Source organism: Triticum dicoccoides, chromosome 7A, assembly GCF_002162155.2.
Source record: "Triticum dicoccoides isolate Atlit2015 ecotype Zavitan chromosome 7A, WEW_v2.0, whole genome shotgun sequence".
NCBI lineage: Eukaryota > Viridiplantae > Streptophyta > Magnoliopsida > Poales > Poaceae > Triticum > Triticum dicoccoides.
In genome coordinates, this window is record NC_041392.1 from 356,763,367 (window position 1) to 356,787,428 (window position 24,062).

A 24,062-nucleotide genomic window follows, 5' to 3' on the forward strand; every position below is an offset into this window, starting at 1 on the left:
GTGCTCCTCCGGCGTACTCCTTCCTCCTATATATACCTACGTACCCCCAAACGATCAGAACAGAAGCCAAAAACCTAATTCCACCACCGCAACTTTCTGTATCCACGAGATCCCATCTTGGGGCTTGTTCCGGAGCTCCGCCGGAAGAGGGCCGTCATCACGGAGGGCTTCTACATCATCATAGCCTCTCCGATGAAGTGTGAGTAGTTTACCTCAGACCTTCGGGTCCATAGTTAGTAGCTAGATGGCTTCTTCTCTCTCTTTGAATCTCAATACAAAGTTCTCCCCCTCTCTTGTGGATATCTATTCGATGTAATCTTCTTTTTGCAGTGTGTTTGTTGAGACTGATGAATTGTGGGTTTATGATCAAGTCTATCTATGAATAATATTTGAATCTTCTCTGAATTCTTTTATGTATGATTGGTTATCTTTGCAAGTCTCTTCGAATTATCCGTTTGGTTTGGCCAACTAGATTGGTAGTTCTTGCCATGGGAGAAGTGCTTAGCTTTGGGTTCGATCTTGCGGTGTCCTTACCCATTGACAGAAGGGGTAGCAAGGCACGTATTGTATCATTGCCATCGAGGATAACAAGATGGTGTTTATTTCATATTGCATGAATTTATCTCTCTACATCATGCCATCTTGCTTAAGGTGTTACTCTGTTTTTAACTTAATACTCTAGATGCATGCTGGATAGCGGTCGATGAGTGGAGTAATAGTAGTAGATGCAGAATCGTTTCGATCTACTTGTCACGGACGTGATGCCTATATACATGATCATGCCTAGATATTCTCATAACTATGCTCAATTCTGTCAATTGCTCAACAGTAATTTGTTCACCCACCGTAGAATACTTATGCTCTTGAGAGAAGCCACTAGTGAAACCTATGGCCCCTGGGTCTATTCTCATCATATCAATCTCCATCACTTTAATCTTGCTTTGCTTTTTTACTTTGCTTTTACTTTTTACTTTGCATCTTTATACCAAAAATACCAAAAATATCTATCAGATCTCACTCTCGTAAGTGACCGTGAAGGGATTGACAACCCCTAATCGCGTTGGTTGCGAGTAGCTATCGTTTTGTGCAGGTACGAGGGACTTGAGCATGGCCTCCTACTGGATTGATACCTTGATTCTCAAAAACTGAGGGAAATACTTACGCTACTCTGCTGCATCATCCCTTCCTCTTCGGGGAAAACCAACACAAGCTCAAGACATAGCAGTGACCAAGTTTGTGAAGGTTCGGAAGTCACCTGAAGACTTACCACGAGTGATTGGACGAGGTCTGCGTGACCTTAGTTCAAGGAGAATACGGTGAGGACTGGGTGTCCTGAGCTGCGTATTCAGGACTGGGTGTCCGGGACTGTGTGTCCTCGAGTTTAACTACTCAGCCGCTCCAACCAGACGTACAACTAAGACAGCAGTTGGAACTGGTCTACCAAATCATTGTCTTCACCAAGCTTACTGGTTCTATTTCCTCAACTCTTTCATTTCCTCATAACTGTGTTGTGTACTTGTTCATATCTATGTTTGAAGACTTTGACTGAAGACTTTCTCAATTTCCTCAGTTCAATTTCTTTAGTCTGTTTATCTTCATCCTGTGCTTACGCTACATGTACACTGTGCATGTCTTCATTTCATCATGATGACCATGCTTGTATTCTGTTATGCTTACTTTTGAGTACTTATTCCGCTGCTAGTAGTTCTTCGCTAAGGAATTTCCTCACCGGAAATTCCTCAGTGAAGAATTTCATAAAAATCGCCTATTCACCCCCCTCTAGTCGATATAACGCACTTTCATAGTACCCTTATGAACCGGCATCTTAAGCTGCAGATAAACATAACAAGGTCGCGCCATGAACTTAGCATAAGCCGGTCGTCCAAACAGGGCGTGATACGGGCTCTTAATTTTGACCACTTCAAAAGTTAATTTCTCAGCCCTCGAATCATGCTCATCTCCAAAGGCTACCTCCAGCTCAATCTTACCCACTGGATACGCGACTTACCAGGCACTACTCCATGGAAAACAGTGTTAGACGTCTTAAGGTTTTTATCAGTCAACCCCATACATCGGAAAGTCTCATAATAGAGTATGTTGATGCTACTGCCTCCGTCCATGAGCACCTTAGTGAATTTATATCCACCAACTTGAGGCGCCACCACTAAAGCCAAGTGACCTGGATTGTCAACCCAGGGAGGGTGATCTGCCCTACTCCACATAATAAGCTGCTTACACCATCTTAAATAACGAGGAATTGTCGGCTCAACAACGTTTACATCCCTCTTATGAAGCTTCTGGTCTCGTTTGCACAAACTGGTGGTGAACACATGATAATGTCCACTGTTCAACTGATTTGGGTTGCTCTGATATCCAGACTGCTACTGCTGCTGACCTCCCTGACTAGATTGCTGGTTATAGCCACCTTGATTTCCTTGAGAGCCTTGAAAGCCGGAATTTGAACCGCCGCCCGGGCCGTGAAAATAGTCGCCACATGAGCCACTACCCGGCCCATGATTGTCGTCGAACATGTTAGAGTTTTTGAAAGCCTTTATGATCGTATAGTCCTTCCATAGGTGAGTGGTTGGTTTCTGCTGAGTACCGTGCCTTGAATAGGGCTCATTTAATAACAGCTCAAGAGTGGGACCTGACCCACCGGACCGAGGAGATGGCCTCCCCTTACGCCGCTGATTGTTTCCCTATGCATTGGCGTTAGCCACAAACTCCAAACTACTGTCAGCCTTACGTTTATTATTGCCTCTTTGATTCGTCGGGTTATGTTGCTGACCCTTACCATTGCCATTCTTTCTTCCCTTTCCTATCTTCTCCTCGTCAGACTCGGGATCCTTGGTACTATCAGAATCAGCGTACTTGACTAGAGCCACCATTAACTGACCCATGTCATTACAATCGCGCTTGAGCTGCCCCAGCTTCTGTTTCAGAGGCGTAAAGTGGCAATTCTTCTCCAACATTAAGACTGCAGAGCAAGCATCCATCTTATCAGATGAATGTATTATGGCCTTGACCCGGCGCACCCAATGGGTCATGAACTCACCTTCCTCTTGCTTGCAATTAGTCAAATCCATAATTGACACGGGCTGCTTGCATGTGTCTTTGAAGTTCTGAATAAACCGGGCCTTCAACTCTGCCCACGAACTAATGGAGTTGGGTGGCAGCCCCTTTAACCAAGTGTGGGTCGTCCCATCCAACATCATGGTGAAGTACTTGGCCATTGCTGCATCACTGACTTCCAATAATTCCATGGCCATCTCATAACTTTCAATCCATGCCCCGGGCTGTAAATCGGCCGTATAATTAGGTACCTTTCGAGGCCCCTTGAAATCCTTGGGCAAACACTCATTACACAGAGCCGGCACCAAACAAGGGACACCTCCAGTCCTCGCGGTTACGCCTGCCTCAACAGAAGTCGTCGGATAAACCGGAAAAGACTGGTAAGCCGCCCGCTGAGCCGCCTGCTGAACCGCCCGCTCAGCTTCTTGGCGTATCCTGTCCTGGTTAACCAAATTGAGAGCTCCATCACGTGCCGGGTCATGCCCGCCCGGCTAGTCATGGCGCCGAGCGTTGCTTGAAACAGCTGCTGAATCCATGTGTCGGCTATAACTCGGACTCCGGCTTGGGCGAGGGGTCGAATGAACCGTGTCTCGACTATAAGAATATGCCTCCTGCTGTGCTAAAGCCGTCTGAAGAAGTTCTGTGACCCTTCGTGTTTCAACCGCCGTCATAGAGTCGCCCTCCATCGGGAGAGCCGCCAATCATACCACCGCGGTGATCATGTTCTCCAAAGGGTTAGAATAATGACCTGGTGGTGTCGGTACATAATGAGGTGGAGCAGTATTCATCCGAGGAGGTTCCATCGCCCGTGGCTGACCCGACGCCCCCGTCCCAGGTTTTGCAACGTGGTTTATCTTCGGCGGGTTACTGGGGTCTGCACCGCGTGTGCGGAAGAGATTTCTAGGATCATATGTCAGAGGCAGACGGGATTGAGCCTTCTGGTTCCTTCTTCTCATGACCTCATTTGATGCGTTCATATTCATCATAAGCTGAAAAGCCTCGGATTGAATCTGCTGGGCTCGAGCATCCAAAGCCGCCTGCTCTGCGGCCATCCTGACATCCTCTGCTGCTAGGTTTTCCTTGGCTTGTGCTACCTCCTCACGTAACCGTGCCACTTATGCATCATGTTGATCCTGATCCACCGGAGTAACCATGGCGGTTAATAGGGCTGTCATCCTATCCATGAGTTCCATCAACACCTGAGCCGGCGGGCGCACAGGGCCTCCTGCCCCGGCTGCCGCTGATCCAGAGGTTATCGCTGCCGCAGCCGTAGAGTTTTGAACGAGTTGCATGCCAGCCATGAAGATCCCCGCTCTGCTCGGCGGCTCAAAGGGGTTCGAAATACTGCTGCCATCGGAACAGCCCCCAAGCCCACCATCTTGCAGTTGATACAATGAATCTATCTCACCCGTGGATGACTCGCCATCAGATTGGACGGCCGTCTCACCACCAGACACAGATCTTTCAGAAAATTCCCCTTCATGGATGCATCCCACGAAGGCACGCTTCACGGCGGCTGAGCCCGGGCGGGTCTCGCACGCTGAGCCATACCGACGATGTCGGTGCAGATGTCCGGCTCAGGGCCCGACTCGCCAATCCGGCTGATGAAGATGTGGATCCCACCGAAGGGGACCCGGTATCCGTACTCACTTGAGTCAGCGTCAGGGCCCCAGCCTGCGTCGTCGATGTAGAGCTTGCCGCAACGACTCTTGGTCATCCGGCCCACAGCGTATCCCTTGAGCCATTCGAAGCTGCCCTTCAAGAACTCAAATCCACCATGCACTGGCCCCACGGTGGGCGCCAACTGTCATGGAATTGTCACGGCAGATGTCCTAGTGAAAGGACTTAAGCGTGGAGCCATCGCAACTAGGAAGCTTAAAGGGGTAAAAACGGGACAAAGGACACGAGAGTTTATACTGGTTCATCCCCTTGCGATGAAGGTAAAAGCCTAATCCAGTTTGAGGTGGTATTGCTTATGTTTCGATTGCTAGGGAGCGAATCCGCTTGACCTAGCTTTCGATCTATGTTTTCTTGTCCTGAACCGCCGCCCGGGTCGTCCCTTTATATACAGAGGCTGATGCTCGGCGGCTCATAGAGTCCCGGCAGGCTCATAAAAATTGTCCGGCTCGGTATCTAACTATTCCTACCTTACAATACAAGTCATGTACATACGGCGGTTTATCTCTACGGGCCTTGAGCCGCCTTCGGGCCTGGGCCTTATACTAAGCCTATCTATGAACCGCCACACAATCTTGGGCTTCATTATGTTGAATCGTCGTAGGGATGACCCGGCCCCTCCTAGGCGGGTCATACCTAATAGTTATATCCCCAACACTACATGCAAAACCAAGCAAGTTTCATGTAGAGCATGCTCCAAACAGAGCCACGGTTCAACACATACACTCAATACAAGTTTCAAACACAATATGCCCAAAACAACAACTAAGCACTTTGCAATCAAGAAAACAACATGCTACAGGAAACATATGGACACAAACTTGACATGCGCTCAAAGTACAGATTACATGCTTCAAATAACACCAAGGTTCAGGTTCATAGGCATCAGGATTAATCCAATGAGATCAGTGCAAAAAACAACTTTATAACACGGATTGAGACTTAGTGAAAAACATGGCATACATGTGAGAAGAAATAACATGTTGACATGTTGGTGGCATGAAACAAACATGCTACATTGCAAGAACATAACAAGCAAAATCATGGAATTAAAGTACATATTAGACTTGACAAAACATGATTACTAATCATCTCCATATAACCTCTAGATCAATGACATTCATCAAGACAAGATTGCAATTTATAATAGATTCTCAGACATAGTGAAAAAGAGAGTATGGCAGAAAACAGATTCATGATGCATACTTTGAGACAACAAAAGTATATGCTACAGGAACATTTCATGGCATCAAAGGGCATGGTAAGCATGCACATGTAGAGTACTACAAAACATGAACACTGAACTACTGATAGAAACCACCCGAACATTCTCAAAACATCATGGCAAGAATGCAAATGATAATAGATTCACAGACTTAGTGAAATAAACTAAACATGGCAGGAACAGCGACAAGTAGGCATGTTTGCAAGCCTGTGCAACTCATATCAAGGCATATAATGGCATGTGAATACAACCAACAATAAGAAGTCATATTTGTGCAGCTACTCATGCCAAGAACATGGTCATAGGATGCATAGAACACTAGCTATTCACATGGCAAAACTGAACTTACTGATAACAGGCTGACAGAAACATTATTTAGCAATTTGAGAGCATGGTAATGATAAGCTACAGTAGGCCATAATTGCAAACAGGAGCATGGATGGATAGAGCATAACAAGATCTACAAAACATCCTTACTGAGCATCTCTAGATTATGTATGGATTCACTTGTAGCATCAAGTTAACATGGCAAAATAATATAGCAGGTTCAGACTTAGCAGAAAACACGGTCACTGAAATCAGCAACAACAAGTACCCTACTTTGCATGCTTGTGCTAGTCACCACAGGGCACATAAAAATGCATGGATTACACCACTGTAAAAATGGCATGAATGTGCTCCTAAAACATGACATTATGCACAAGAGATAAACACACAAAATGCTATGAAAAAGACAAATCAGCAAGTTGCAACAGTTTTCAGCAGGTTATAACATTTAGCACTTTTGCAACGATGATTAGGGCATGAAGATGAACAACAACATACATGCAAAGCACACCATCGTGTAGAGCATCCAGAGATGAACATTTCGACATACCATATGCACAAATCGGAGCCAAGAGCACGAAGTTACGCTAGGTCAAACAAGTGCACAAGATATGGAAAACGTTGGGACTTAGCAGAATTTCTACCTCTCGGATCTAGGGTTCCGAGGTCAACCTGGACCGAGGCGGCGGCGCCTCGCTGGAGACGGGGGCGAGGAGGTCGTCGAAGTTGCAGGGAGGACGACGGCGAGGTGGCCCCAGGCTGGATCTGGCCAGACCTGGATCCGGCCGACGACAAGCGGGACAACGGTGGGGCGTGGGGTGGCGCCTGGCGCGGGCGGCGACGAGCTACAGGCGGCGGGGCGACGACGAGTAGCGGCGGTGAGGCGGCAGCGTGGGAGGTGCTGCGGCGGTGGAGCAAGGCTGATAGAGGCGAAGGTGTCCCGATGTTTCAATGAGATAGATATCGTTTTCTGTGGGAGTCGACTTTGACAATCCGACTACGAACGTGCGAGGACGTCGCACCTTAGCAATCGCTAAACCAACTTCCGAGGGTTATTGACCACGCCGAAGCACGATCAACCTGACCATGGGGGTCTATTTCCTGTGAGCAAACAAAGAACAAGCAAGAAATTGAGATTGCAATCTGGATATTGCGAATTAAAGAGGAAAGCTTTATTAATGAAGGTGGGGTTCTGTGACGTCTTAGTCTGGTCGTTGGACACAAACGAAATACGCGAAGTTGCAGATATGGTGAACTTTTAATCTAAACAAAACTCAAAGTCTAGACGATGCCCTAAGGGTTGTATATATGGAGGAGAGAGGGGGGAATTTCGTGGCCCTTGGAGGAGGGGTCCGAAACCAACCCTAACTCTTGTTTCCCCACACATACGGACTCTAAAAACAACATATACTTAAGTATTTCGAAAATACATGGGCCTGGCCCAATAATAAGGTGATGCAGCACCTAGAATAGCCTCTGGACGAAATTTATGAAGTGGCATCTTGTATATTTCGTCCAAGGCTTCATGCACTCCTTATGGTGGCTTCAAAGTACTGAAATCAACACTTGTAACTCCGTTCTTGATCCCCTTGCGCATGCCATCATCTCCATGCTTGAACTTGCTCCAAGGTTCATCTTTCTTGTCCAAGCTAGGCCCTTCATTTGTAAGCAAAACAAATGTATCCAATTTAGGCAGCATCATGAGCATTAGAATCGTTACCAAGAAACGAAAGTACATGATAATTCAATTGGCGTGCGCGAGCTCTAGTAATTGGTCTAGTATGTATAGCAACAGGGGCTGTGGGTGTAACAATGGTATTGATGTCCTCATCAAAGGCAGCGAGCGGGAGGCATCGGTGCACGGCGCGCGCGCAAAGGAGGCGGCTCCGAGTGGCGCGGGCGTCAAGGCGGCGGTGGCGGGATTCCGGCAAAACACCGACGAGGTGGTGAGGTGTGGGCTCCCTTGGGCCCGACGCGGCTCGGGGCGGGCCCGATCTGGGCTCGCAGGCCCACAACAGCCGACGGGGTGGTGGGGAGCTGGTGGGCGATGTGGCGGCCGCAAATTGGCTGGAGGGCGGTGGTGGACATGTCCGGCGACGCGATGATGAGAAGGCTAGGGTTTTGCCTGAAATTTGTTAAGGGAGAGACTTATTTATAAATAGAGGGAGCTGGGAGAGGGCTTATGAGGTGCGGTTTTCGCCCACACGATCGTGATCCAACGGCGAAGAGCATGGATGGGGTTTAGATGGGCTAGTGGGCTGTTGTGGAGGGGTGCTAGGCTGCAAGGAGAAAGGGGTCCGACGGTTAACACGGTTAACCGTTGGGGCATCAAACGACCTCCAAATGGAACGAAATTTGACAGGCGGCCTACCGGTGATATACCAAGGCCACTCGACAAATCTCGGCCCATTCCGAGAACGTTTTTCTCCCGCTCACCAAACGAGATCTGGAAGGTGCGGCGGGTGCATGTGAGAGTGCCGGATTCAGAACAGACAACAGAGAGAATTAGGAGACCCGAACGAATGCAGGTTTTGAAAAACCTGCAGATGAAATGCACATGACGACATGGCAAGGTGCAACACGCAATCGAATGACATGGCAATGACGGAGAATAACTGGAAGACACCTGGCGCATCAGTCTCGGGGCGTCACACAACAATTTTTTAGGGTAGAGTATTCAACCTAAATTTATAGATTCGACACAAGGGGAGCCAAAGAATATTTGAAAGTATCAGCAGCTGAGATGTCAACTGAACCACACCTGAAAATTAAATATCTGCAGCAAGGTGGTCGTACCAAAGTAGTGTGATAATTTTGATAGTAGTGGTAATAACAATAGTAACGGTAAAAGTGATAGCAATGATTTTGTAGCAAGTGTAACAGTAACAGCAGTAGTAGTAACTTAGCAAGAGCAATATGTAGAAAATTCGTAGGCATTAGATCAGTGAATTTGTTGGATGATACATATAACAGTTATAACCTAAAGCGATACAAAACTAGCTTCAGTTCATAAATATAATGTAGGCATGTATTCCGTAAATAGTCATACGTGCTTATGGAAAGAACTTGCATGAGATCTTTTCTCCTACCCACCTGTGGCAGCGGGGTCCATAAGGAAACTAAGGGATATTAATGCCTCCTTTTAATAGAGAACCGGAACAAAGCATTAACACATGATGAATACACGAACTCCTCAAACTACGGTCATCACCGGAAAGTATCCCAACTATTTTCACTCTGGGGTTTACGGATCATAACATGTAATAGGTGAATATGACTTGCAAGATCAGATCTAGAACATAGATATAATGGTGAAAACAAAAACGGTTCAGATCTGAAATCATGGCACCCGGGCCCAAGGTGACAAGCATTAAGCATGGCAAAATCATAACAACATCAATCTCAGAACATAATGGATACTAGGGATCAAGCCCTAACAAAACTAACTCGATTACATGATGAATCTCATCCAACTCCTCATCGACCAGCGAGCCTACAAAGGTATTACTCACTCCCGGTGAGGAGCATCATGGAATTGGCGGTGAAGGAGGGTTGGTAATGACAAAGATCGAAGATCCCCCTCTCCGGAGCCCTGAACGGACTCCAGATCTAGCCTCCCGATGAAGAACAGGAGGTGGCGGCGGCTCCGTATCATGAAACACGGTAATTCTTCCTCTCTTATTTTTCTCTCCTAGTATGGGTATTTAAGGAGTTGGAGATAGGGTTTGCGGGGCCACCAAGTGGGCACAATCCACCTGGTCGCGCCTGGAGGGGGGCGTCCTGGTGGGTTGTGCTCACCCAGGGCCCCCCCTCCGGTGGTTCTTGGCTCCAGTATTCTTTATATACTCTGGAATAATTCTCCAAAAAATTTGGGTCCATTCCGAGAACTTTTATTTCTGCACAAAAACAACACCATGATAGTTCTGCCAAAAACAACGTCAGTCTGGGTTAGTTTCATTTAAATCATGCAAATTAGAGTCCAAAACAAGGGCAAAAGCGTTCGGAAAAGTAGATATGGTGAAGACGTATCAGCGACGACGACGACATCCACAAGAGGCTACGATAACGACAACATGTACACACGACGACAATGCGACGCAACGTGTGTTAGACTCGTGGATCTCTGGCAATGTATACATTCTAAATGTACGTATTAGAATATACAGATGAATACATAAATATTTGACTGCGGGCATGTATTGTACACAATTTTAAAAAATCAGTAAATACATAGTGGTGGCGTGGGAGGCTATGTAAATGTTGTTATTACTTGTGTATAATGGTGACGTGCTATGCATGTGCACGCCATTGCTATTTGACATAGTGGTGGGCGAGCTATGCATGTGCACACCATTGCTATTTGACATAGTGATGGCATGCTATGCATGTGCACGCCATTGCTATTTGACATAGTGATGGTGTGACGAACAATGCCACACCATCAGTATGTAAAATACCAATGGCGTGGGGCCCGACGCCATCAGTATTTTTTTAACAATGGCGTCATATTAGTGACGTGGACCTCCTATGCCAGCAATGTGGTTTTTGGCACACCGACACTATCATTTTCTACACTAGTGAACAATTGCCCGAATAAAAACATAGAAAACATTTATTATTTTAGGCAAGATTTTGTATCCAATTTTGCTACCATGGAATCATCTATGAGGCAAAGACCTCCTTATGATGCCATGGTAGCAAAATAGGATCAATGCAACATTTTGTAGCCTAAGATGGTGCCATGATTCTATTTTGGGCTACAAAAATCAAATCTGGCATTACTAGCATAGGATCATAATCTAAACAGACCACATGTTCAACATAATTAACTACCACACAGTACATACACCATAGCAATTCTGAAACACAAGGTACTTAATAATACAACCATATATAGTACTTCCTCCATCCCATAATGTAAGACGTTTTTTAACACTACACTAGTGTTAAAAACATCTTACATTATGGAACGAAGGGAGTACTTAACAAATACAACCATAATCAAAAGAGACATGCATGTTCGACTCTCTAAAGACACTTACTCGTCACCCACCCATTAGCGATGGTATGTAGAAAAAGGGCACGACATGCATGTCCTGGTGGAGCACACCAATTATCTTGTCTCCAAGCTCCATTAAGTCGTAGAGGTCGCAAATCTTCCAGCCATTGACGACAAGGCGTCCATCTTCTAGCGATGTCGAGTGGGTGCATGTTATGCGATACGGGGTTGCCGATCTTCATGGAGGATCTGCTTGATGAAACGAATCAACGTCACATGAAGGGTAAGAAGGAAACCCTCAATCCCAGCCAACAATGCTGTTGGGTAGAGAGAAGTAGTGCAACCTAACAAGACCGAAGCCAACTATTGCATATGCAACAACCAACAAGTATTCATCCAACCACACTCTTAGTTTCCAATCCACTCAACCACACAAGAAGTTGGAAGCACGAACTGGTCACTGACTCAACGACTACTATTGTAAAATCACAAAGTGAGTTTACCCAAGACTACAAGAGCTAAGCAGGAAGTGAACTTTCAAACAAGATTCTGGTAGCACTTAGCTAACCTATGTTGAAATCAAATTGAGCATTAATGTCCAAGAGCTAAAGTAGAAGTGGAGGATGGGGTATTTATACTAGGAACAATCCCCCTAGCTTAGGTGTGAAACTAGTCCAAAAGAGGGGCTCAAATTCATACTAACCAGCTGGAAAAGGGAGCAAACCATGGAGCCTCACACAACATTTAGTGTTGTGGACAACTTGCACTGGAACTCTCATATCCTTTGATCCAGGACCCCAAATGACGCACAATTTGCTTTTTTTTCTGAAAGTAGAGTTCATATGTTGTCCATTTTGGCCTTCCACACATGCTAGATACTCATATATTCATGCGACATGGCGCAACAAGTTATGGAAAGAATTATGGAACTGTGTGTGCAATAGTAGATGGTTGAGATGTCTTGCTATTCATACCTGAAGTGTCACCAAAACATGCTTACATCAAAGGTGAAACTTGCTTTCTTCAGAATTATTGCAAGGGTTGCAGAACTTGTTTTGTCATGAGCTGAAAGTTGATGCTTATCCTCAACATTGTACCTGAGCAAAGCCAGCACACAAGATTTAGGTAGTATACAGTTCTCATGAATATTTGAATTATGATCAGCTAGGAGCGCATTGTAACCGAGATTTATCATGCGAAGATGACAAACAAGGTGAACTGGGGACGTCCTCATCATTATATCTGTCTCGTCATAGACAATAACTCCCATATCACCACTATGCTAGGCCTGCATTGCCAAGGCACCACACGTCTTGTGAGTTCCTATTGCAAGAACACAATTGGTAAGCACTATATATATGTATATATTAAATTTAAAAATAATACATGAATAAGTTGATAGATAATGAGGTAATATCACTGGTGGTGCCTAAACTTGCCCTGGATGTTCAGTTTGGTGCCTCAACTTGTAAAATACACGTAATGAGTGCTAAAACTTGGCAATTTAGTTTAAATACGGTGCCAAACACGTTTGTCTACGGATTTGCTGCTGACTGGGCTTGACAACGTGGCGTGGGGCGTGTGCCGCTGGAGAGGCGTGTGCCCATGCCGCCGCTGGCCTTTTTCCAAAATAACCCTTGGACTAATGTTTCTCGCTTAGAAAAGCTCCTGGCTCGGCGGGATAGGGCAGCCCGCACAACTTTTTCCATATCACCTCATGTTTCGTTGCATCTGGCAAATCGGTACATGCCTGTTTGTCTGCCTCGAGCGCTCCTCCTCCTCTGTCTCTCCCTTCTGATCGTGCGAAGGCGCCGCCCCCGTGGATCGTGGCGATCGCATTGATCGCCGCCAGCGAGGATGTCGGAGCCCCGTCGGCGTGCTCCTGGAGATGCAGCCCCTCCTTACGGTGAGAACCACCTCGCCTTTCTCGACCCAGCTTTCCCGTGTTCACGGTAGGGTTAAGATTGCTTTCGCCTTCTGTTAAAAGCCTGCAATTTCTAAGTTTTTGGTGTGCGCTGATGTTTGGTAGATGATTATGAGTTAAAACCCCTATGCGCAATGACTCACAGGCTTTTCAAACTAGGGTTTATATGAGAGGGTTTGGTCGGGTTAGAAGGGTCTTTATTTGGCTAATTTTGGTGACGAAGAAGAATCTGAAGTGAGGGCATACAAACATTACTTAAGATTTGCTTGTGTTAGAACGATTAGGTTATCTGAAAAAGAAAGTACGTTTGCTGAAATTTTGGACAGTGGGTTCTCTGAATATTTCGACAGTAGCTTTATCTGAATCTTTCTATAGTACCTTAACTGAACATGTGGATAGTAGTTGAACTGAATTTTTGAACAAATGCAGGTCAGCAATGCTACATACTGTTGGAAATAAAACTATAGAATTAATGTAGTAGGAGAACAACATTGCTGGCAAGTACCCAAACAACATTGATGCATTTTTTGAACTCCACTCAAACTGAATTTAGTTTGAGTGAACTATTTGTACTGTATTATGAAGTGCTGCATACTGTTGAAAATGTATTGTTGTTAACTAAAATTATCTTACAGCTCCTCAACTGAATTTTAATTTCAGATGCTTTTGATGGTCTTTTCTCGGTTGAGATACATCACAAAGGTTTCTTTTGTGGAACTGACAACAACAACACCTACATGGATTATGAAGTTGCATGGTTTGACAACTGTGATAGTGATACATGGTCCTTGTTATGGATTGATGACTTTTTGCAGCAGCTAGGTTATGACAGAGATTGTTTGAAGCTTGATGTGTACTGGTGTCAGCCTGGAAAGACATTGGTTGATGGGCTAAGAAATTTGACATGTGATGCAAATATCCTTGCAATGATAACAACAACTACAGAGCACAAGAACTTGTTACTGATTGTAGACCATGGAGAGAGATTTGACAGTGCTCTCAGAGATGATATTTTACTTGATGGAGTTCCTGTACTTTCAAAGGTCATTACTCCAGGAAAAGAAAGCAAGGGAAAAGAGCAATATAGCTGTCCCGAGGAGAGAAGTGTGCCAAATAAGAGGAGGTCTAGGAGGTTTTTTGGGGAAGGTTCATCCTCAGGTTGTGCTGATGAAGAATTGGAGGAAGAAGATGGAGTAAATGCAGCTGAATTAGAGACAGATGAGGATTTCTATGATAGTGACTATGACATAGAAGATGGGGATGACGATCATGACAACTGCTATGTCAAGTGGAAGAGGTAGGAGGAGGGGTGTTACTGAAGATATTCTAGAGGATGTGCCTCTATCCAGCCACCAAACAAGTGATAATACAAAGAGGCAGGAAGAGGCAAGCTAGAGGAGGTGGTAGAGGAAATGCTACAGGAGGTGGGAGGGGAAATGCTACAAGAGGTGTAATTTTTGTTGAAATCTACAAGTCAGCAAGAATGAAATTGTTGTCATTTGTTATCAGTTCTAATTTTCTCAATTGTCATGCTTGCAGGAAATGGAAGGACAAGAGGAGGAGGTGCAAGAGGAAATGGTGGAAGAGGAACTCTATATGACAATGGAGGAAGGACTGGACCAGGGGCTGGATTCTGGAACTTGATGTTTGGACCTGATTCAGATAGGTCACATGTGGCAGCAGAGGAAGAGCCAATCACACAAAATGCACCAAGAGGGGATGAGTGGGATGATGACTTCATGCACATGTAGATGCCCATCATGGATGCAGAAGTTCATGACTGAACTTTATGGAATGCAACTAAGTTCACCAATGAACTTGGTCTATTTGTTTAGAGGCCTATTTTGATGTAATGAACATGTCAGTTTACACGTACTGCACTTAAGTATGTTGGCATGCGGCACTTTCAGTATGTTTTATAGCTCCAGTGTTATGTTCATGTACTGTCAAATTCTAGTCTTGAAGTGTTATCTGAATCTGCTGTCATTCTTGCTGTTAAAATTCTTTCTTGCCGTTAAAATTCAGTGTAACTGTGTTACTGATGATTAGTTTCTCATGCTGTCAGAATTTATAAGGTTATGTGTTATTGGAGAACAGTTTATGATGCTGTTAAATTCCAGTGATTATATTGTTCACATTGAACATGTTGCAAAAAATATCCAGTTCTTCCGATGCTGTCAAATTCCAGTGATTATATTGTTCACAAACTGAACATGTTACAAAAAATTCCAAAAAAGGGTGTCATAGGATTCGAACCCAGGACCTGGGTGTGCAAGTCTTGTGCTAGTAGCTAGTGGGACAGTCAGAGACAACTGATGATTTAGCCTTCTACTATGTACTTAACACTATATTCAGTATCCAGTGCGGTCGACCCTGTCCCGCCGAGCCAGGGGCTTTTCCGTGAGAAATGTTAAAGAGAGGGTGTTTTCTGGAAAAAAGACAACGGGCACGCCTCTTCAGTGGCTAACAAGGGGCCCCACGCCACGCTGTCAAGCCCAGTCAGCAGCGAATCCGTAGACAAACGTCCTTGGCACCGTATTTGAACCAAATTGCCAAGTTTTAGCACTCATTACGTGTATTTTACAAGTTGAGGCACCAAACTGAACATCCAGGGCAAGTTTAGGCGCCACCAGTGATATTACCTCATAGATAATACAGTTCATATTAGGAGTGGCTTCTCGACATTGCTCTTGTTCAAGGTATGCACGAATTGCACAAATGAGACATCGTACATGCCAACATTGTACTCCTGAACAAGTGTCTCAACCACATCCAACTCTTGCCAAGAAAGCGTCATGCGTGCAGTGACATGCCTCGTGTCCACAATTCTATGAGTTTCGAAGGACCCCATGAAGTAAGTTGTCCAAATTACATGTAATCAAGGGTCTTGTTACAATAGGTAATATAATACAAAGGTTGCTCATTCAATCTATTTATGGTCATGAAAACTTACACGGGGTATCACTGGATCGTTGGGCAAGCGTACCATGATGTCAAGTTCGGGGTGGTGGAGAATGTGTATCTCGATGCTCGTCCCCGCATCAAGCATCTATGTGTGGCAAATCCTCCCAAACCGGGGCAATAGAAAATAAGGTTTGATCTTCATTCTTGATCATAACCCGTAAGTTCAATCCATTTTTCATTCCAAGATGACCCTCAACCATCATATATTGACGAATTAGAACCTGCGACATTCAGAATTTCACGACTTGCAAAACAAGGGATGACCTAAACAAAGTTAAAGAGGAATAAAATTAGATCATAGTTTGTTGGCCGTATCTATGCAGGCAAAGGCTTATGAAATCATCAATTCTTACAAAACATAATTTCTTTTGCCTGAAACACTCTCCAAGCACAAGAAAGAATTGATTGTTCTTCATCCAAGTTTGCCCGAGTTCAACATATGCATCTTCCCCGTCTGTGGCCACACGTCGGGCACACTAGGTTCAATGGCCGAGCTAGAAAACCCGCTTGAAAAAACCGAAGTTTTTTTGAGACAATGAAAAAAAAACCCGAAGTAAACCGCCCCCTCGCGGCTCCTAGGCCAGCCCACTACAGGCCCGCGTGCCGCGTTTCCTTTTTTTGTTTGCGGGGTCGCGTGCTGCGTTTCCTTTTTTTTGTTTGCGGGGTCGCGTGCTGCGTTTCCGATCCCCTTCCTCCTCTCCCTTCGTTTTCTGCTCCTCCCCCGCAACAAATCTTGTCGCTTCGCCGCCGGCACAAGCGATCGGAGCAGCGGCCCGTCGGCAGCGATGGGGGACCACGAGGCGCGCGGTGACGACACGGAGAGGAAGGCGGATAAGAAGCTCTCCGGCTGGGGGCTCTTCGGCTCCAAGTACGAGGACGCCGCCGACCTATACGATAAGGCCGCCAACTTCTTCAAGCTTTCGAAGAACTGTGAGTTCACGACGCCTCCGTTCTTTCCCATTCCTACCGCGCCGTCCCCGATCGGCGGATTCTTTTGCCCCCAATTTCACTACGCTCTCTTCCCTCTACACGGGCAAGATCTGCCGGTCGATCTGGGCAGGATCCTGGCCGGCGACCCGCTGGGGTTAAAATGAGTTTTTTGGGCTGTGGATCTATTATTGTGCCGCGTAATCTGGTGTTATTGTTAGTCAGTGAACCGTGTTTAGATTATTGACGCCCAATTCTCTTGTGCCGATCTCGAGTTTGAGGGGAGGGAGCTGTTTGATAGTTTCGCTTGAGGAGGCTACGGAATTGATTGTGCGGTGCGGTTTGGTTTGATTTCCAACTCTTTTTATAAGGTTCCATGAGCGGGATCTGGTGGACTTATCCCACATGTATATACATATGTTGGCGCTCTCTTTCTAGTTCAGGTCAGGTTCTTAGTTGTCTACTTTTACTAGCTAAATACCGTGCGTTGCTGCGGGATGAAACAATATCGAAGAGTGGTGGCGTGTGAAAGATTGTCCTTGGCCATGGTGGCTGTGACGATGTTGGTGACTGCCAGCTCCTGCCCGGAGAAGGGTGGCGAGATGAGAGGTGAGGTTGGGTTTTAGATCCGATCCTGGGGTTGTCGCTCGAACCAACCACCCAGGTCTCCTTGTGCTCTGTCACACGCCAACAGCGGAAGGGGACGCTAGTGTGTCATGCCGCCTGCTGATTGATGGGTAATAAGCGTTGTTGCGCGACCTAGCACGGCCGCCTGTGCAGGCAGCCGGGGCGCCAGACAGTGTCATCGTGGGGGAGCCACCTTTGTTTCCGTGGTCGATGAGGCACCTGTGTCTGTGGTTGATGAGCAATTAGTGCATAGCCGTCGGAGCCGACCATAAAGTAGTAGAGGGAGATGTGGTGGTGGCGTAGAAGCCCTAGCGTAGAAACACTTGCTGCTGCCTGATCTATTGATTATTTAGATGGAAAGCCTAATTCTGTTATACGTAGACAAATCGGTTGGCATACTTTGGTGCGTGAGAAAAACAACAATGGGTGAAGTTATTCCCTCCTTTCGGGATTATAGGGTCGGCGAGCCATGAAGCAGCTCCCCTTTTTATTACTCCCTCCGATCCATAATAAGTGTCGCAACCTTAGTTTAAAACTGCGACACTTATTATGGGTCGAAGGGACCTTAGTTTAAAACTGCGACATTTATTATGGATCAGAGGGAGTTAGACTGCTGGAAAAAACCCCTATTTAAGCAGACCTATTAATTAATGGCTCGGTTTCCAAATAGATTCGTCGCAAAACATCTTAAACGGACCTAATTAACTGTACATCTAATTAACTGTCTAGCTGATAAATTGCATTAATGGCTTGTTTTCAAAATTGATTCGGCGTTCAGTTTCCAGATTGTTTTCGCATTAATGACTGCAGGGGACGAAATAAACGACGTACAAACTCCCCTTAAATAGTAGAGCTTCCGACTAGGGTTGCAAGTTCTGTTGTCTTGTGTCTATATAGGTCTGGTTGGCTTCAACTTTAAGTTGTGTCATTGGAAAGCATTGGGGCTTAGTTACCGGATTCCGGGGAATGGGTTTTGAATCCAGATCGGGGTTTGAGACCCCTCCGGTTTGCATCCGATTTGCCCTTGAAGTGTCGATTCATACCATGATTTGTCAATCAGAAAAGTTGAATCCCAGACGCCAACTAAACAGTTTCCAAGTGTATCTCTGAAGCTCAGCCCTTTGCTTGGCCCAATGTACTGCCGTGCTTCGCTGTGGTCACCCAGCTGCAGGCGCCTTCAGGGAGAAAAGAATAGGCGATTTGCTGGGAGGAGCTGAGGGGCAACCCAAGCCCGTCCCCGCGGGTAAACCTGCACCAGCACTAGCAGCACACTACACAATATCAATTTAGACTTTGGACTAGGCTAGGTTAGGTTTTTTGGGGGCCTTTGGGCTCGGTTGCTAGGGGTTCAGGTGTTTATTGGGCATGCCTGCTCGGGCAGCTGGAAATTTCCAGTTAGATGGGCAGGAGCTAGGGTTTAAGGTGCCCAGTAGTCAGATTTAGACGGGTAAGGCGGGTAACACTGTCCCATCCCCGTCCATGTCCCATCTGCTGGGTAATACATTTGGCCCATCCCTGTCTCGTAATAGAGAGGCTGTTTGGATTGACGCCCGAGGCTGGCAAGCCAAAATATCGGCGTTGACCGGGCACATGGGTGTCGTTTGGATCGAAACCAATTCTTTGGCGTGCCCTGACTACCTTCAGCTTTCTAGTTCATTTTTTTGCCAACTATCGGTCAGGGCATGGGCGGCAAAAAGCAGCGCCAATATTTTGGCTCGCCTATGCATTGGCGGGGTCAGCGTGGGCGATATCCAAACAGCCCCAGAGTAATTACCCGAGGGGACACAGGTAACGGGTAGTTGCAGTAAAGCATGGATGCGGTGGTAGGTTGCAGTCAAGCATGGATGCGGTGGTAGGTTGCAGTCAAGCATGTGGTAAGTTGCAACTCTACATATGTTGAGTAGCAGCGGCTGGAGTAAGCAGGATGTGAGGCAGCTGGATGAGAGTCACGATTAGGCCCTAAGGTTGTTGGTGGGCTAGAATATTCTCTGCTATTTCCTGAGTATTATACTCCACTGAAAAGAGTATTTATGTATCGATATGCATACTGGTGGCGAATATCGAATCGAATATAGTGGGTTTGCGAACCTTAGCTCTGATTCGCGAAACAGAGATGTATACCTAGCGAACCAGATTTGTATGAGGTAGTAACTTGCAAACCATGAACCCAGCGAATCACTAATTGAGTAACTATCCTATACATTGGAGTATGACTACTGCCCTTGTTCTGCATTTCCGAGTTTGTTTAATGGCTTAGTGTCTAAGCACTCATCCCTTTATTCTATCGATGTTGCTACCAACTTGGTTTGCAGGGAACAGAGCTGCATCTGTGTATATCAAGATTGCTAATTGCCATCTGAAGGTTGGTTTGGTTATCTGAGTTATCAGTTTTGTCATCTTGATCAATGGTGCAATTTCAGTGAGATGTTTATGTTGCTTATTGCCATGCTTGACAGGGTGATAGTAAGCATGAAGCTGCCTCAGCTTATGTGGAAGCCGCAAACTGCTACAAAAAATTCTCACCTCAGGGTATTTCTTTCTACAATTTACCGCACATGATACATATCCTTCGCCTTTAAACATTCTTCGATTCTGTACTTTTTTTCCTTACCTCATGTCATCAGAACCAGCGTGATCCAATTTTGCTGCACTTCTTCTGATTTAATAACAACTCTCTTCCATTAAACTGGATCAGCTTTGGACCAGTTATTTATACTTCTACCAGTTACCACCATTCTCAAAGCCATTGAAAGGAAGTTCTATCTAACCTCAGTCAACTTGATTAACTACAAAAATAAACAAGGGAATGAATCGTGCCAACTGCTAAGGACATAAAGTACTTAGTGATTTTATGCAAACTTAGCTGTTTATCCAGTCCCAGTCATTGTCCTAATTGTATTTGACGATATCGTGGTATCAGCTGGCTGCTGATACTGTGTATAGACCGATATACCAGTAGTATCGACCGATATCCCAGTCACATCCTTTTTTGGGTGGCCTGACTGATATGCGTCTGATATATGATATTTTGAACTTCTCCCAATGAATTTGTAATTCATCAAAGCAAATGTTTGTTAGAAGGAGTACAGTCTTTGAGAGCTTTGTAGTATTGAACATAACTTATCATCGGTGTGCTGAACTGTGTAATTTGGAGTTAGGGAAATCTTACTAGTTTTAGTAGAAAAAAGTTTTACACCTCATGAAAAGGTACGACCATCCTAAGGAGCTTCCAACTAACCAAGCCACTGGTATGCCAAACCGAGCCAAAGTATTGCATCTCTAAGATTGGAATCTTGAAAACATTTGAAACTAGGGAAATATAAATTTCATTTTTGTTGCATATATCATTCATTATGTGTGCTGTTTAATGTTCCCTGTAACTTCTTTTATTCTTATTCCATCTTTCTCATTTAGCTTCTACAAATGTTTCCATTTTATGCAGAAGCTGCGCAAGCGCTAGACCAGGCTGTTAATCTTTTTCTGGAAATTGGTAGATTGAGCATGGCTGCAAGATACTGCAAGGTAAATCCTTCCTTTCAATCAATCTTTATCATTGCATGAAGACTTATTTCAGCAGGAGAGAGATCTCATTTTTGTGCATTTTCAGGACATTGGTGAGATTTATCAGCAAGAGCAAGATTTGGAGAAGGCTTCAGATTACCTAGAAAGGGCCGCTGATCTTTTCGACAGTGAAGGACAGACATCTCAATCAAACACCATTAAGCAGAAAGTTGCAGAAATTGCTGCGCAGTTGGAACAGTAAGACTACTTTCATGTGCTGTTAGCTTGATACAAGTCAGAACCTGGAACAATTGGTTTCAGAGTTCAAGGTCAGCTTCTGCGATAGTCTTGCAGATTTGCCCAGAAATTTATGCTTCTTGAATTAGCATACTTCTCAAATTTATGCTTCATGAGCATGTCTTTTTTGTTCTAGCCTTCTAGGTTGTGGGTATTAATCTATCTGGTATCCTCATTTGTTCACTTCTGTTATGATACTCTGGGGTGCCTATATATATATTTTACGTCCCGCAAATTTGTTCTTACACTGGAAGTCAAAGGAGAATGTAAGAAAATGTATATCTTGATGAATAGCATTACTATATGTCTTTGCCACCTGGGGCCTATACCACCCCTCCAGCTTCCGTTTGATCATGTTTTGAGATCCGTGTAGCATCTTTTAGGTTTGCCATTGATTAATTTTTCGTTTTTCTAATTGCACCAAGATGAGTTCATTCACTGAGTAGTAACAAAATGCAATGTTGATTATGTGTATACGCATCGATCCATTTTGGGGGGATCTTATTTGAGTTCATGGGGATTTTTTTTAGGGAATCTAAGTCTTACTCATGAACCAACTTTTTTGTATTATTATAGAAACTTATGAAGTTATATCATTTTTGTACATCTGTGTTGAGTTTAATTAGATGGTTTAAGTATTAATGATTTTGAGATTTTGATACCAATAGTCTGACACATGCTCTGCTTGAATATATTAGTGTGATCATTAGCATGCTTCATTAATTGAATCCCGATAGAGAAAAGACGATAGCATAGTGGTCGCACAGATCACGAGGCATGCATTTAACGGAGATAAAATGGGGTGGCACGTTGATATATATATGCGTGTGGAAGTTAGCTATCCACGTGCCAGAACCATGAGTTGGTTTTGAGATCTTATGGGTTTCAGCTCTAGCCTAACCCAGCTTGTTTGGGACTAAAGTATCCAACAAATATTTGTAGATGTAAATATATTACTAGTGTTTTTTTTTTCAAACGACAGCTTCAATAGAGACCCGAGTGAGTACTCCCTCCGTCCGGTAAAAAATGTACGTTTGGCTTCAATATTTGTCCACAAAAGAGTGTACTTCTATTTTCCCAATGCACTTTAAAGTAGAAAAAATACCTCTCTCATCACACGGTAATCAAGACCAACAACAATCTACGCATGGTCTTCTTAATTTCTACATGCACTTAGCTCATTGGGGGTTGAGTAATTAAAGAGGAGAGAGATGGTGGCTTGCACCTTTCCAATGCATTTTTTGCTTCACTCCATAATTTGTCCTAAAATCTCTAGATGTACACTCTTCACCGGACAGAGGGAGTATGTATTTAACTCGCACTGTGTCACTACAACATTCAATGCTATCTTTCATGCCAATTTCTATGTTTTAGGTACCCAAAGGCAACTGAGATTTTTGAAGAAATTGCTCGTCAATCAATTAACAACAATCTGCTGAAGTATAGTGTCAGAGGCATCCTCCTTAATGCAGGGATCTGCCAACTATGTAGAGCTGATGCTGTTGCTATACAAAATTCATTGGAGAGATACCAGGTGTATATTGCTCTGTTGAAATCTCAACCAGTTATTTTCTGCCATTGCTTTATTTCTAAAGTTGTCTTACCATTTGCAGGAAATCGACCCGACTTTCTCAGGAACTCGTGAATACAAACTTTTAGCTGTATGATACAACATTTATTTGCCTTTCCGTTGCAACACTTGCCCCTTTTGATCATTGCATTTCCTGGCTTTAATAGTAAAAATTGTATCCATTGGTTATCATGAAGTATAGTGATAGTTATCTAGGATTTTGGGTTTTTATTGTAGGATCTTGCTGCATCAATGGATGACGGAGATGTTGCCAAATTTACTGATGCCATCAAGGAATTTGACGGCATGACACGCCTGGTATGTTGTAGTGTACTCTGGTTTTTAGTCTTACCCATTGGTGTGTCATTTATATGGCAAAGGCATGCTGCAAGTTGATAAAAATAAACAACTCATATGCCATTCATTCGACTGAAACTACAACTTATATCTTGGTAAGGTGTGTGGTTGTGTATATTTGGAGTGACTGCATTTGTTGTTCAGGATCCTTGGAAAACGACACTGCTGCTGAGGGCAAAGAATGAGCTGAAGAAGCAAGAGGACGATGAGGATGATCTAACCTAAGCCTTATTGTAAAAATTCTTTCATGCTTCAACATGGTGTGATTTATGCCTCTATTTCGTCTTGGAGGTACATATAATGGGCATAATGAAGATCCACCTTTTGGTTGTATAGAACTTCATTTTGAAGTACCATATCAGGTGTCGTGTGTCATTTGTTCTTGTCATGACTTGGTTTTCCGTCCGAATGAAAATACCATAGCACGCTGTTGCTGCTATCCTTCTGTAACATGTTCTATTTCGCCCTCATTAATGACTTTGCTATTTTCCAATGATTGCTGTCTGTGGAACGCACATGCATCTCTGACACTAGGAATGTAAACGGCATCTACCAAAAACGTAAACTGTTTGGTTAGTCGAGTGTAATGTTACTG

At 44.6% G+C, this 24,062-nt stretch overlaps 2 protein-coding genes across 2 annotated transcripts; both read left to right on the top strand.

Annotated features, from left to right (window-relative positions):
* The first annotated feature begins 13,056 nt into the window (after positions 1-13,056).
* LOC119331049 lies at positions 13,057-15,194 on the top strand. Its single transcript, XM_037604218.1, has 3 exons — positions 13,057-13,206; positions 13,885-14,672; positions 14,764-15,194. Exons 1-2 carry the CDS (start codon positions 13,158-13,160, stop codon positions 14,523-14,525), a joined length of 690 nt encoding a protein of 229 aa, XP_037460115.1. The 5' UTR covers positions 13,057-13,157; the 3' UTR covers positions 14,526-14,672; positions 14,764-15,194.
* A 1,644-nt stretch (positions 15,195-16,838) lies between these two features.
* LOC119334368 (alpha-soluble NSF attachment protein-like) lies at positions 16,839-23,935 on the top strand. The gene is made up of 9 exons (XM_037606948.1): positions 16,839-17,118; positions 20,055-20,104; positions 20,199-20,271; positions 21,185-21,264; positions 21,350-21,501; positions 22,915-23,074; positions 23,154-23,201; positions 23,348-23,428; positions 23,612-23,935. The coding sequence occupies exons 1-9, from the start codon at positions 16,974-16,976 to the stop codon at positions 23,690-23,692; spliced, it is 870 nt and encodes a 289-aa protein (XP_037462845.1). The 5' UTR covers positions 16,839-16,973; the 3' UTR covers positions 23,693-23,935.
* Positions 23,936-24,062: the final 127 nt, after the last annotated feature.